At 39.2% G+C, this 15,595-nt stretch overlaps 1 protein-coding gene across 1 annotated transcript in view; it reads right to left on the minus strand.

Moving 5' to 3' along the window:
- The window catches only part of PPM1E (protein phosphatase, Mg2+/Mn2+ dependent 1E), a 76,191-nt gene extending 60,930 nt beyond the window's left edge, over positions 1-15,261 (minus strand). Inside the window, exon 1 of the mRNA XM_052804952.1 lies at positions 14,780-15,261. Coding sequence (XP_052660912.1) covers positions 14,780-15,156 — 377 coding nt within the window. The 5' untranslated portion in view covers positions 15,157-15,261. The remainder of the gene's footprint in view (positions 1-14,779) is intronic.
- Between the last annotated feature and the right edge of the window lie 334 nt (positions 15,262-15,595).

Here is a 15,595-nt window from a genome sequence, read left to right on the forward strand (position 1 = left end):
AGATCAGACACCTCAATACATTCATTTAAAGTATGTGTATTATAATTTCTAGATTATTACCTGCCAAAGCTCAGTGGGTGGTCTCTGAAGGCCTACGCCATCAGGAATCCCAGGTTCTTAGAATCCTGTCATATCTGTCTGCATCCACCCCCTCAGTGTTTCCAGCTTCCATTCTTCTGCTTCAGAAAGTAATTCCCTTGGTAGCTGTCACATTAAGATATTGGGATACAGTCCTGCTGCTGCACTCTTGGATTCTAACTGAATCTGATTGTCAAGTTCACTAACAGAAAGTGAGTACAATCTACTGCAGTGCCTTGAGATTAATTTGCCTTGAGCTAACGAAAGTCAATTATTAATTTCAACCCTTAATTGGGATCAATAGGGCTTGAATGAAACTTATTAATACAAATAGAGAAATAACTGATAGGAAGAATTCATATTCCATGTAGCTGTTTAGGATTATATACCATCCAGATTTGTTTCTTCAAGTTTAGATATTTTTCAGAAAGAGGGAGATGACAGCTCAGAGTGTTATCACAGGAGCAAATCTGGCAAAGTTTAAGAGCACAGTAAAAACTGGAAATGGGTTTAGAGTCACATGTAGTCAAACCAGCTTTTAACTACATATTATCACTATAGAGCTATTTTTTATATAAATAGGCATTCAATAAGGTGCCTCAAACACTTTATTGAGAGAAGTCTATTCCCTGCAGTTGTTAAGGCCTAACTCCTGACTGAGATATCACCTCAGACTCTTCACTTCCTCTTTTATACTCCAGTGATATGAATCAACTTAAAGCATGTAAAGCTTATTTATGTTCAAATGGCATTCTCTGAAATATGATCTAGAGGAAAATTTTATCCTTTGTCAGAATTTTCCTGCAGGCTTAATTCAGAACAAAACAAATCAGCACAAGAACTTACATATACACACTAACATATCAATTAACTGATTTTATATTTTTTAGTATGCTTACAAGCATGTTATTTTTAACTAAGGAAACTAATTTGATCTTACCGGTGAGCATGGGCAAGACTGTTTAGTTTCTTGGGTATAGGTAAAAGCTGTCATAGACAGGATCTGAGCTGTGTATTTGTGTGCTTCGTTTTTTTATTGAGCACCATGGCTTGGCCAATAGTTTGCAGAGATAAAATAATCTGAAAGATACTTTCAAGCATGATATCAAGGGTAACACTTCCTGAAGTGCTTTGTCTATGGTGCCGTTTTTTCGGAAACTTTCCCGGTTTGTTGTTCCCACCAGTGTTACGATAAGGGTAGCAATTTTAGACACCTCACTACAAAATTTCTTTATCATTGCACTAAGTGAGACTAGCAGCTTGTATTTTCTACTCATACTAACACTCGTAGTCTCTACTGTTTTCATTGATAGTACTGTAATGGTTTTATAACTATGCACAGAAAGCAATAGTAAAAGTTACAGTAAAATTAATCAGCCATGTATCTAGCTACCAGTGCTGTTTTAAAAATTATTGCCTTATGTGCATATTTTTTTTTCAAATTATGATTATAACAAATGAATAATTAACCTTTGCAAGCAAATACAGAGAGTAGCATCATCCTCATACAATTAACTGTATTCACACAACAGACATGTCTAAACTATATTTGGATCCAGGAGGGGGAAAAAACAGATTAATCTGTGGAGCAAAAGAATACTTGTGAAATGCTTTCTTTTACAGGATATCCAAGCATGTAGGCTGGAACATGGAGTTGGGGAGTTACAAGTATATTTAATACAGCTGCAAATTCCTTATTTCAATATTAAGTCAACACATCACTCCACACTTAAATTCTGCTAGCAGCAAGCAGAATTTGTCTTACATATCAGAAAGAACAAATCTAATAATTACCATTTCCAACCAAATTGATGTATTTTGGGGGCTGGAATTAGTAGATTAGTTGCAGTCTTTGACCTTTGAAACTAAGTACATTGTCCTCCTCGCAATCTCTAACAAGCAGCAACCAAAGTTCATTAACACCAGTTTCTTTGGTAGCTTGCTACATCAATGTACTTCTGGTTTTTATGAGACTTCTAGACTACGATAAATTCTTATCTCCCATTTATAAAACAGTAAAATAACATGAGGAGGAACTGATAGAGAATGATAGATGACAGATTTATCTTTTCAAACTGCTCGTGGAAGTATGAAAGCATCTATAGCTGGTTTGAACACAGAAATGTTGGTTGAACAAAACAATTTGGACCATTTATTTACCTTGCCAGACTTTCTTTGTCATGGAAGAAACATTCAACACTGATAAAAGAGGATGGTGAACCCTAAGAAAGATTACAATTCTATAAATCCATAGTAATAACATTAAAGCTGTTGCACTATAGCTACTTTTGACAATCAGATTATTGAATAAATAAGTGAATATGGTTCAGAAAAAATGTGCCGTTTTCACCAAGAAATCAAATAGGATATACAGTTTTTCACCTTGGAGAGGGAGAAGGGGCATCAGTCCTTTAGTTTTCATCGATTTCAGCTGTTCAGACTTTAAATGGAACAGATTAGGTTATTAGGTTCAATCAACATTTTACTTGGATGTTTAAACACAGCCCATTAGGTATGAAGTTAGCAAGTAACTAACTAAAGAAGTGAGCACGCTAGCAATTCCTTTTAACAGTGTTTCAGCTGATCTGATGTTTCAGATCATCTAATCACCCTCACAATTTCTTTAAATTATTTTCATTTGACACTGTCTATTACATTTTATCATTCTGTCCCTTTATTCTTGAAGTGTTAATTGGTGACTTCTATATATGTCACAAAACAACTCCAGTTAAATTTACTCTGTTACAGATTCTATCACCTATCTCCTTGAAGAACTATGTTTCAGGGTTTGAGTGATGAGAGATACTTAGGCTTGGAGGAATTCTTGAAGCTTCAAAGTACCCATCAATGTCAATGTAAATGTTTAAAAGGAAAGAATTTGGATATCACAGATTTAAAATAAATAAATAAATAAATAAATCTCTCAAGAGCAGTCTAGAAGACCCCATATGTTTACTCACAAAAAAAATCTGAAAAGCAAAGGATTAAGTGTTTATAGTGTAACTACCAGTGGTGAAGTTTCAACAGTCTTTTTTTATAGCTAGACATCTAACCTTTTGAAAGATGTCACAAGTTTTCCGTACAGCTAAAGGACTGATGCCCCTTCTCCCTCTCCAAGCAGCACAATATAATTGTCTTTTAACTACAGAAAGACATGAAAACATTTTGATGGGGGGGGAGAGGGTGGGGAGAAAAGATTAAGAAGGAAAAGGATTTTCTTAGGTGGAGAGGAATTTTTTTTTATGTTTACTTTTAAAATCAAGACTCACTTGCTTTTTTTTTTTTAACTATAAATTTCTTCCAACCTCCTGCCCCGTTTTAGGTATTTATCCTTCCTTATTCATAGAAAAGTAAAACAAATCATCGTCTTCAAAAAGAAGGATAAATATATGGCAAATTAATTAACACAGTTCTGAAACATAAGGGTTTATGAAACTACAGGGTGTGTTAGTTTATTCTTGGATTTTAAAGTAGCAATTTTTGAGGAGTTATATCCTGTGCCTTTTTATTTAGCCCAAACTTCCTTTGACATAACTTGGAAGGTCTTAAGGTGGAGAAAATGTGAATTAACCTCCATATACATTGTCTAACTTGGCATTTTCCTGAAACTTTCCACGTTTATTGTTGCTACCAGTTACTACACGGGTAGCTATTTTAGACTTCTCACTGTAATCATTTTTATCATGTCACTTAACCTTGCTCTAAATGAGACTAGCAACTCATATTCCCTAATGCTCCAGTGGATAACATTGTTTTGTCACCAGAAATTAACAACTAAGAAAAGTAAATACAAGTTCCCACGGAATGTATTTCAAGAGTCTAGACAGATACTTCAGCTAGATACAATTCTATGGTACTGCTTCTAGTAAAATATCTCACTGATTTACGCTGTTCAGTTTTCTTGACTATCTTCACAAAATTGATCTTGCAGCAATCTTTTTTTCTAGCAAACTCTCTGAATCCTTATTCTACTGTAAGTACTAACACAACTCTCGGATGCCTATCAATGCAAAATCCCTTAAGATCCCATTATAGAATACACCACAAGGCTACCAGAATAATGTGAAGATATCGCATTTTTAATTTTTTGCAGTAGTGAGCATATTGGAAAATGAGGAAAATGTTCTGCTGGCACATAGTATTTAAAATACTATAGGATCTTATGCTATTATTTGCTTGTTAATTTTAACAAACCTAATTTCTTTTTTTTTTCCCCAGCCTATAGAAATTTGGGGTTTTGCTCCCACATAGAAGTAGCTCTTTAAAAAAGGGTTTTTTCACCAATTTAACACCTCAGAATGTTTTCTTTTCTATGTGCTAGATGTCTACAGGCAAAATAGAACAGCGTCATCCCTTTTTCACCACTAAAAGGAGACAGTTGAATTGTTTTACCAGTCTTTCCAAGAAACCTTTGAGTGAAGCCTAAAACAGCTCCCTGAAAAGCATCTGTAATTGGTAACAAGATATTAATAACAAACCCACACGAAAGCAAGAGCGTGAGAGAAAGTACCAGATCTTTCTCTAACTTAAAGTAATGGCACAGCCCCTAATATCTTACAATGGTGTCAAAGTAAGTATAAATACAGCAGTACATAGCCAACTTTCAGTTTAGAAAGTTTGCCACGATAAAACAGGGGTTATAAAAAAACTTTGATGAGTTTCTCTCTTTTGCAGACCCATTTCACAGACTGACAATGATTCTCTAAGAAATGAATGGAAGGAACACGGGTGGATCACTCAGTTTGTGATATTATTTAATTCTTTCTTCCTCTTTCTGCTTTATTATTTCATGCTACCTGACTAGCTGTTTTTCATATCTTTACAAATATAAAGCGGACTTCCTCAAAGTGCTTTCCTTTTTCTTTCTGTACTTCCTCAACAGATGTTTTTGTTATCACTATTTCAGATGGCAATTTTCTCAGAATTAAAACCAAAAAATACTCTCCCCCCCCCCCCAGGTGTTACTTCGAGATTTAATAGTTTGCTCCACTCCATAATAAAGAGGATGAGACTGCAAGATATCTTGAAACTCCCTTCTTATTCTGAATTTCTGTTTGGCTAGCTGATTTTTGTTCATAAAGGGACTGATCAAAACTTGGTGTTTAAGAGAGCTTAGACAGACAAGTAAATATAGATACACACAAACACACGTGTCTTACTATAACATTTCTTGGGCTGTTACAACCTTTGTCTTTATTCCTGTTAAGATGCACAGACATAGCATGGAAACAGAAATTGCATTACTTCATCAGTTTTCAGAGGATGATAAATTAAACTGAAAAGCTTTCAATATGTTAATGCAAAACTAGCTTTTTATTAAGTAAATTACATATTTTGTAATTTAAAAAAAATCTGTTTAATATAGAATTACATTAATAGAAATACAAGAACACCTTTTACAAAAAAATTAATCAAAATATTTAGATTTCATTGCTTTCTGCTTTAAATTTTCAACTAGTTAGGATAAATTTAAGAGGTGTTTTTCACATTTATTGTATTCTCTATATACACTGATTTTAGATAATTAAAAATGCCTGTTCTTACTCCCTGTTGACAAACCTTTCTTCTCACATCTCCCAAGACAGAGAGTGAGTTTGTAAGATTTTGCGGGGGGGTGGGGGAATATTTTAGGATGTTTAGTAATTTTGTAGGAGAAACTATTTTTTCTTTAATCCCCAGAGCTAGATTTAGAACTCTGTGGCTTGTCTGATGTTTTTAAAAATGACTGTATTGTATGTCATAAACAGCATCAGCACTTATAAAAACAAAGTGAATGTGAATTGCACCAATTCAGTTTTGTGAGGTGCTAAACCGAAAGTATCTAATATCCAAAAATGTTTTTCTAAAATTAGTATACAAGGTAATTAGCAAGATTTTAAGTATTCTATATGATCATTTGGGTCATTCATAATCAGTCAAACTGAAAAAGGTTAACACCAATGAGGAAAGCTTAAACCACTTAAAATTCATTCTCAGATGAACAATGCACTGGGGAAGAGGATCAGATTACTTAATATAGGCTCATTTCTCCTCTCCAACCAGGTAGGCTGGGCATACATCCCCAGCCAGACTCTCTCGGAAACTGCATCTTCTTTTCTCCACTTATTTCAATGGGAATTGCACAAGTGTTACACAGTGATAACTCTAACCCTCTGTTTATATGGAAGATAATTCTTTTCATGGATTTTACACAGTTTATACCATCGAGGTAAAAGGTTAAAGACCAGAGAAAAGAGCTCACGCTATTTTTATTTTTAAAGGATGTGCAGTATTTGGTCAGGGGGGAGTTCTTTCTTCTGATCTATCAGATATCATAAATGAATAATATATCTCACTTTCTCTTTAGATTTCTAAGACATGACTACATCTCAAATCTAATCCTTTTCGGGCACATCAAAACTACTATTGGTTACTACTCTTTGCCATCACAGAGGAATCATATGTACAAGCACCACTTTAAAATCACTTCCACATGTCAAAATTTTAAAATATTCAGTAAAAATCCAAGATCTCTGGTAACTGTTATAACAGATGTTTCTTTGAACTTAACATATACTAACCTTAGTAGTTCAGCACAGTATTTATACCAATGCTCATTTCTATTGGAGGCACTTTCACCAACAATTAACATTTGAATGTTAAGGTTAGGACCAATTCATTTTCTTCTAAAATCTGACATAACATTTTTGGAGTGCCAAGGAGAGGAGAGATTAAATTAATTTTATAACAGATATATCCCTTATTCTCTGTGGAGTACACTCCAGTGAGAAAGCAGAACTAAGAACAACCCAATGCACCCATGTTCTGCAAGCAGAAAGCATATCTGTTCCCCAGACAATAGTGTTCCTCCTAATCTCTAGAAATACTGAGCTTCTGACTTCTCGTTACCTAACACGTAGGTTTTTACACAGCTTTTCAGAAGAAAGTGGTAATAAGACAGCTGAGAGAATAAACTCTTTTAAGATAGGAACCTTTATATATAAAATACATGCATTCAATCATATTTGCCTCAAACACAATGATTTGATGGCTTAAATAGAATGACACTACTTATACGAAAAGCTGGTAAAAGCTTTAGATTAAAATATATATCATGCTGTATGTGTAAAGTGTGTATGATTAGTTTTTATTAGCTTATTGGTTTAAATTCCTACCTTTTATGCAGGCAGGAATTTTAGGTAGCTTACCACTGTCCTCAGCTGGGCCCTTAGGTTCCAATAGGAGCTGAATGTTTCCCTTGATTTTCAGGTGACCTATTACAAACTAATAAGCCAAATACCTTCTTAAAAAAAAAATATATATATATAAAATTGAAAAGAATAACCAAGCAATGTCTAATTGAGCAAAAGCTCACTGCATGTAAAGCTAGTATACACGGAAACCCAAATTTTAGTTACCTAATATTTTCTCTGCTGAGAAACTGAAAAAGAAAACACGTAACTATTTGTTGAATTCTCAACTAGAACGTGGGGGGTTTCAGCGTTCCATAACTTTAAGCTATGATTGAAAGTAAAAGAATCATTCTAGAAGCTAATTAATATAACATGTAGACTACAGTGTTCATAACACTAATGAAGAATAACTTACCACATTCATTTCAGATTTTTGAACCTCAGTAAGAAGGTCATAGCCTGAGGTGAAAGGAACAGCCCTAGAGACAGTGCCAAGAAGTTAAAATGCCAAGGCCTATTTTTATATGCTGCTTCTATTTTTAGTTATGTCATGATGGATGTACAGAGCCTATGAAAAGATCATACTCTCAAATGAGAGCAAGTACTCAAATTCTTTATTGTAAATGAAAAGCAAAAGAAACCAAACTTGAAAAATTGTTAGGTAAAATATAACAGACTTTACTGGATCATAAAAGGCCAGCAAAAAAGGCTTCAAAACCATATCCTCTGAGAAAATCAACTTTAAGGAGCTACCCACAGTTTTACCCAATTAATAAAATATTCCTTTTATTGTAATTACAGCTACAAGAAAGAGCAAATGTTTCCCAATTCATACTTGTCTGCACCCAAGCACATTTTCCCATGATCAAAGTTTAGCAGTCAACTTTTTAATCCTGCTCTACCAACCAAAAAGTACCGAACCTTTCAACTGATTGCATGCAGAGTTCAGAACTGGTGAGCAGTACTACAGTTACTCAATCATTAGTCGCCTTTAGCTGTTTTCCATCCAATGTAAACGTAAACTGAGGTAATCCTACAATCTAGTTAACTCGTTTAACTTCTGTATTAATTACTGAAGTACCCAAGGGCAGCTATTTCCCATGCAGTTCTAATTTATGACTCTGACGAATACTTCTTTATAAAACATCTTATTAAAGGCCACTAATGTTGTCTCTTCCTAATGAAATGTTTCTGTAAAACAAGTCCACAACTTGCATTCATTTTATCTAATCACTAACATGTCATAACAACAAAAATCTAGAACATTTGTTTACTGGTTGATTTCAGCTAAACCAAAGATGAGGACTTACATTATAATATGCAGCAATGACCATTTACAGTTTAGTAGCATGTCATAGGTTACTAACACATCATGGACACATATTGTCCAGGACACATTTATTTTTATAACCATTTGTATTACGTAATCATGATTGCATTGTGTAAGACAGTCTTGCAGCATGGTTCAAAGAACATCTAATGTTTTAAAGCGCTAACTCCATTTCATCTCATTTTTCAGATATCTTTCCTAGTCAGTGAGAAAGAATACTTCCTAGGAGAAAACAAACCAAAAAACAGTATGCACCAAACAGTGCAAAGAAAGAAAACGGTGCAGAACAGCCAGAGATTATTTCAGAGTGACATCAAATATAGGAATAAATAGTACTCTCATTATCTGTGTACTACATGCCCTGTTGCTTTTGCTTTTAATGCGGTCACGTAAGCAATTTAGCGAGACAGCAAAAAACAAATGAGAGCATACACCAGTGACAGAGCAGTCAAGGCATTGAAACTTCTACTAATATACTGTAAAGAAAACTAAAAGTTTAACCTTAACATCAATAAAAATAATTTTTTAAAATCTTCTGCGAAAAGAACCACAACTAAGTAGACTATCTTTTCTTCAAAGTACAGGTGGAGAAACACTCTGCCATTGTTGAAGGTAATTACAATGAGGAATGTTAAGGATAAAAAATATTCTATGCAGTGTTTTGTGCAAAAAACGAAGAATTACTAAACAAACTCTAAAGGAATGAAGCCTAACATGCTTGCTAATCACATCCAAAAGATAGAGTCAAAAGTTGTTTCACAAGATTGCCGATAAGATTTTAGTTAGTCAAAGGTTTTTGAGTATCTTATAAATGAAAAACATATTACAAGTAAGATTTATTATACAGATTCATATATACATTCTTTCTTGATAACTCAATCTAGTTTCAACAGTTGTTATAGAAGGTCCAAAAAAAGAACGTGTTAACACAGATCTAATTCTTCAATCAATTTGTATGCAAAAGCAAACAGCTTCACTAGGAGTAGTAGAATCTATGCAAATTGCTCTTGGGTCAAAAAAATCTTGGTGTGAAAAGCTCCTAACAAAATTAATTCCCTTTAATTTGTTGTACTACTAGCAACGTTCATTGAAATAAAAGCACTGGAATGAATACATTCCCATAATCTGTTCACTAAGAATGATTTTTTTAATGCTATATAAAGCAACTTCCAAGCATAGTCACCATCGCACTCAGCATCCTTTTAATCATAAATTAGTAAGTTTTGAAATGTCACCATATATGTTAACCATTACAAAATGTAAATCTGCAATTTAAATAGCTCATTTTAGCTGATACTCTTTTTTTAAAAAGAGTATCAAAATATCTGATTTGATTCAGTATTTTTTAAAAGCGTGGGAGCATGAACTGAAGATGCCTTAAAAAGAACATGAAGGATCTCTCACTATCTACACCATTAATTGTGTTTTGAAAGTGATTATCACTAAATACCACCTATTTGTAGATTACAATGATTTCCAGTCTAAAGCGTATGAAACATGCCCATCTCTGTGTGCTATGATATCACCTTCATCCAATACAGAGGTTGAATTTCATAGTAGGTTCTTTGAAGAAGTCATAAGGCATTAATAACAATACTGAAGTTCTCCCAACTTTCTGCATACACTTCTACGAGATGTTTTAGAATTTCTTTACAGAGAAGCACCATGATTTCTAGGACCAAAATCCCTTGGGTCTGAGGGTGTCGGCATCAGCAGCCACACCCACACAGCTCTACACCTGCGTGGCAGAGCGTGGTACTCACGGCCGAGTCTCTAGGACTCCAGGCCACTGTTGCTCACTCTGTAGCACGTGGCTGACAGCAGCCAGCTCGACAACTACCCTCTGGAAGAGATTCCTAATCTTGGAGGGGGCTCCAGTGAGACATTAACACAGCTACAACCCGCCTCAGCCATAGCACTGTCATGCTGTTACCCAGGAACAATCTAAGGTGCAGAACCAAATCATCAACAGAGCTGGGAGTGGGAAATTTAATGGTTTCTGTCAAACCTCCTCAATCCTAAACTTGGGATCTATAATATTCTGTGAATGTTGCATAGTATTCTCTGAAGAAATCTAAAAGGGCAGTCCTTAAAAGGTTTTCTTTTCGTGTTCAAAGTCAGAGCAAGATTTTTGCAGTCCTCAAAATAATCATTTTGCCACCAGCGCCTTAGTTAAGCACTTAAGATGACATAACATTAAATTTTATTTTTATTTTACTTTCCTTCTTTTGCAAATCTCAACACAAACAGGCCTACTTTCTAATCTTGGTAAAATTGTTTCTAAATGAATATTTGAAAGCAAAATATTGTACCACCAAAATCACTGAAAGTAAACCTGAACGTACAAATGATACCAACTACACCTATTCTCATCAAAGCTGGGGGAGGGGGGGAGAAAAAGAAAAGCAAGAGCAATATACAACTGAATTTTTCAGATTATTTCATTTGTACAGGAAAAAAAATGTAACAGCAAGATAAATTTGTTCTTCCTATTGGCACAACTTCTAAGGGTGCACCATTTAACTAAGTCTGGCCCTCTCCTCTCTTAGCAACCACATCTTTGTTGACGAGTTCTTCAGATGTCTTGTCAAGAACCAGCTTCTTAAATACATTAGATTTAATAAAAGTATCAGTAGGAAGAGGAAAAGAACAGCGCATGATATGTAACTGCTACATCAAGTTAGTAACTTCTTCCTTTAAAATGTCAGAAATGAGGTCTACTCCTGAATCAGTGGAAGCAAACAACGGGGTCCCATATTTAACAGATTAAGTCCTTAGTATATTTGTTTCTACACAGAAACTATTTAAATTATATAGCTTTCTCTTGAAGAAGATGTTATAGAAGATAATCACAAAAGGAACTTTCAAGCTATCAGCCAATGTTCCAATGCAATTCCTCAAACATTCTTTTTTGATTGTTTTCTTCATCTAACATACCTCCTATTGATCAGTTTCATTCTGTTGAGGATCCCTAAGAAAGCACACAGTACCTATTTTGTGGGATTCAATAAAGATTACATTAATCTAATTTTCCAAGCATATGCTGTCTCTAGAAAGAAACCAGGAACTGGAAATCTCAAAGGGGAATATGAGTCTTTTGGAAAATAGCAGGAAAATCTCATAAATAGGAACTCTTTGATACTGATCTACACAGTGGCAGAAAACTATTATATTTTTTTCATGATTGGCAATATGTTCTCATTTCTGAGATGGTCTTACTTCCCTCAAAAAGAACTAAAGCTGTGAGCTTAAAATAGCTGAAAAACAGCTGTTGGATTTTTCACAGTAGTGGGTTTTATCCTCATGCTACATATAATGCAAACCAGTCATTTGACTAATACATAGTTACAGTTACAGAAAACATGCCTTCACAATATAGTCTTTCTTGCTAATGACATACCAATAAAATATTCCCCTTCACATGAGTTTTCATGTGGGTTGTTTTTTTTTTTTTTAACACTATCATAACCATTTGGCACAAGAGTAGCTTTACTCGTATGCATGAAGTTTCCCATATCTGGAATCATCTGACCAGTAGAACCCTTAGCTGTAAAGGGGGACGACATTCTACTTTTGCCTGTTTTACAATCCTGTGACATTTTAAAGTTTCTCTGGTGACTGGAGAGTGTACTAAAAATACAATACTTTATCTGAAGAACAGTTTTGCATACTTGCACTTACCTCAGATTGCACCATCATGCAAGAAAAAACTATTTCAGTTTAGCTCTCTATATTAAAAGTTATTAGATTTGGCTTATAGTATTTTAAAATGTTCTAAAGAATTACATTTTGCAGTTATCTTAGCTAGACAGATATAAATCAATGTCTATAAATCTTCAGTTAAAAGATATTAATTTACTATTTGAAAATGCATTTTCTATACATTGGCAAAACATTTAAAGCTTTGGAAAACAGTTTTGTTACAACATGATCCCCTGCTCCCTTAATTTTGAGGTAGATACTGCTTTTTGCTTCATAATGTAGGTGCCTGTAGAAGGAAGTCTGCATGAATTTCACCATAAACAAAGCCAAAGAGATGTTTCATTCAGTAGCCACCAAAAGATTTATACAAAGGCTGAAAAAAAAAAAAACCCCAACCAAAAAAACCCCACAACCTGGCAAGAGCTATCCCTATATAAATAATCCTCTCAAAATGTCTTCTTTTTTTTTTTCTTCTTTGTTTTTGCTTAATAATTTCATGCATGAATATGGGCCTCAGAAACCGGGGAATCTAAGTCTGCCTGTCCTGGGGTATGGGGACATGCAGAGAGAAAAGGGAGCGGGGGAGGAATTCAAGTTCAAAATAATTTCATAGCTATACTTTAAATAATACTTTAACATAATCTGCTCTATGTCTAAAACTTTATTTACACTAATCTGACTTTTGATTTCACAAGTCTGTTTTAAAAAAACAAAACACATCCTAAATACGTAGAAGGGACTTGACTCTCTCCTCTCTACCACATCCTATGAATGTGCTGCTGTATTCCAGAGAAAGACTTTCCAAAGGTGGCAGGGTAAGCATGTGTGAATAGGAGAGCTTTGTCCTCTGCAGCTATCATTGTGTTGTCCCTATCGTCCACAAACGCAGAGGGCAGATGAGAATTGAATAGAAACAGACCATGCAGTTGTAAAACCCGGTTCTTTATTTATTTATTTTTGCGACTGAGTAACACCTCTCATTACAATTATCAGCTCAATGGCAGAAAGCTCCCCGGTGTGCTGTGCATATTTCCGCAGGTTCATTTGTCTCCTCCTGTGGCATCAGTTTAAAAAGGTTCCTAAAGAAACGCCACTAACAACCATTTCTATTTCAAGCCTTCAAAGCCCAAGCTGAGCACAATACAAGGCACTGGTAACTGATCTTTAGGTTTCAGTCCACAGACTTTTCACACTGGGAATAGATCCCATCTGTTTCCTCTTTATGCACCAGCCTGTAGAAAGCACAGATCTGGAAACTGCCTCCGTACAGAGCAGAGTATAGCTGGCTTTCCCCAGCTGACGGTATAAAGAGCCCCATGATTATGGATAGCTTTCTCCTAAGGCTTTCTACTCCTCTTTTCTCCCTGGTCTGTAAATACATGGTGTGGTTTTCTCGATGTAGGGTTGTTTTTTTTTTAGAGGGGGGGGAAGAGGGCAGGCTGCCTCTCTTTCTTTGCCCCTTGTTCTCCCTTTCCTTCTTCCTTGGCAGAGGTTTCCCCATTTACAAACCCTCACGCAGGGAACATTTCAATTTCAAGCCTCAATACAACCAACCACAGGCAAAGCCCCCTCCTGCTTTGGCACCAGAGCGTGAGACATTTCCCCCACCACTCTCCCTCCCCAAGCAAGCTGCTCTCCAGATGGATGCTCGCGGCTCTCCCTTCTCTACTCCCTTCGCCTCTTCGCTCCCGGTCCCGGCGAGAGGGAAGGAGGGGGGCAGAGAGAAGAGGCGTCTTTTGGGCAGGGGGGGAACAGGAGAGAGCAGGACGCTTTGATCCCGAGCACCACCAAAGTCCTTAACTCCTTGCCTGCGGGACCTTCCCCTCCCCAAGCACCCTGCCCTCGCCTCCCCCAGCAGGACGGTCTCCCTCAGCCCCACAGCCTGCCCTCGCCCCCCCAGTATGGCGGGGTGGGGGGCTCCACCGCCCCTCGCCCTGCTCTCCCCCTGCCCACACACAGAGCGGGGGGGTCTCCTCAGCCCCACAACGGAGACTCCCCCCTCACACACAGGAGGGATCCCCTCAGCCCCACACCCTGCCCCCGCCTCCCGCCCCACAGAGGGGGTCCCTCAGCCCCACAATGGAGACTCCCTCACACACAGGAGGGATCCCCTCAGCCCCACACCCTGCCCCCGCCTCCCGCCCCACAGAGAGGGTCCCTCAGCCCCACAATGGAGACTCCCTCACACACAGGAGGGATCCCCTCAGCCCCACACCCTGCCCCCGCCTCCCGCCCCACAGAGGGGGTCCCTCAGCCCCACAATGGAGACTCCCTCACACACAGGAGGGATCCCCTCAGCCCCACACCCTGCCCCCGCCTCCCGCCCCACAGAGAGGGTCCCTCAGCCCCACAATGGAGACTCCACACACACACAGGAGGGATCCCCTCAGCCCCACACCATGCCCCCGCCTCCCGCCCCACAGAGGGGGTCCCTCAGCCCCACACGGGAGGCTCCCCCTCAGCCCCGCGCCCTGCCTCCCCTCAGCCCGGCACTCACTACTTGTAGAGCTGCTGCAGGCAGAGGTCCAGGCACTCGCCCTCCACCTCCTCCTCCGTGATGTACTCCGAGAGCGGCCGGGGCAGCGGGGGCAGCGGCGGGGGAGGCGGCGGCGGGGCGGGAGGCTGAGGGTCGCCGGCGTCGCCCTCGCCCTCCTCCGCCTCGGCGGCCGTTCCCGCTTCTCCCTCTGCCCCGGGCTCCTCGTCAGCGGCGGCCGCGGCGTCGGCAGCGGGGGGGGGAGCCGGAGCCGGAGCCGGCGCCGGCTCTGCCCCGAAGGGCCCGCGGAACTCGCCCAAGAACAGCTCGAGGAAGCGGCGGTAGCTTTTCTCCTCCGCGCTACCGCCGCCGCTGCTGCTGCCCGAGCCGCCCGCGGCCATTGCTTCGCATTCCCGGCCGCCCGCCGGCGGATCAGCACTGCACCCGCAGAGAGCTCCCTGCCTGCCCGCCCGCCGCCGCCGCCGGCAGCCGCCTCCCTCCCGCCCGCCCGCCTGCGCGCGCGCTCCCGAGCCGGACCCGCGGGGGCGCGCACGCCGCCGGAGGAGGAGGAAGGCGGGGGAGGGGGTGCGCGCCTGGGCGGCGGGAGCGCGGCCGGCGCTGAGGGGACTGAGGGGTCCGGACCGCGGCCTGAAGGGGGGGGGAAAGGCCCGGCTCCGCGGCGGGAAGGGGAAGGAGGCCGAGCGGGCGGAGAGGGGGACGGGGAGAGGGGGGGAGGCAGGTGGAGGGCAGGCGCGCTGAGAGGCGCGCCGATGTGATGAGTCATGCGAAGGCAGCCAGACGCGTAGGTTCCTCACAGGAACCCGAAGGAAACCTGAGAGC

The sequence above is a fragment of the Harpia harpyja genome, chromosome 12 (assembly GCF_026419915.1).
Source record: "Harpia harpyja isolate bHarHar1 chromosome 12, bHarHar1 primary haplotype, whole genome shotgun sequence".
In the NCBI taxonomy this organism is placed as follows: Eukaryota; Metazoa; Chordata; class Aves; order Accipitriformes; family Accipitridae; genus Harpia; species Harpia harpyja.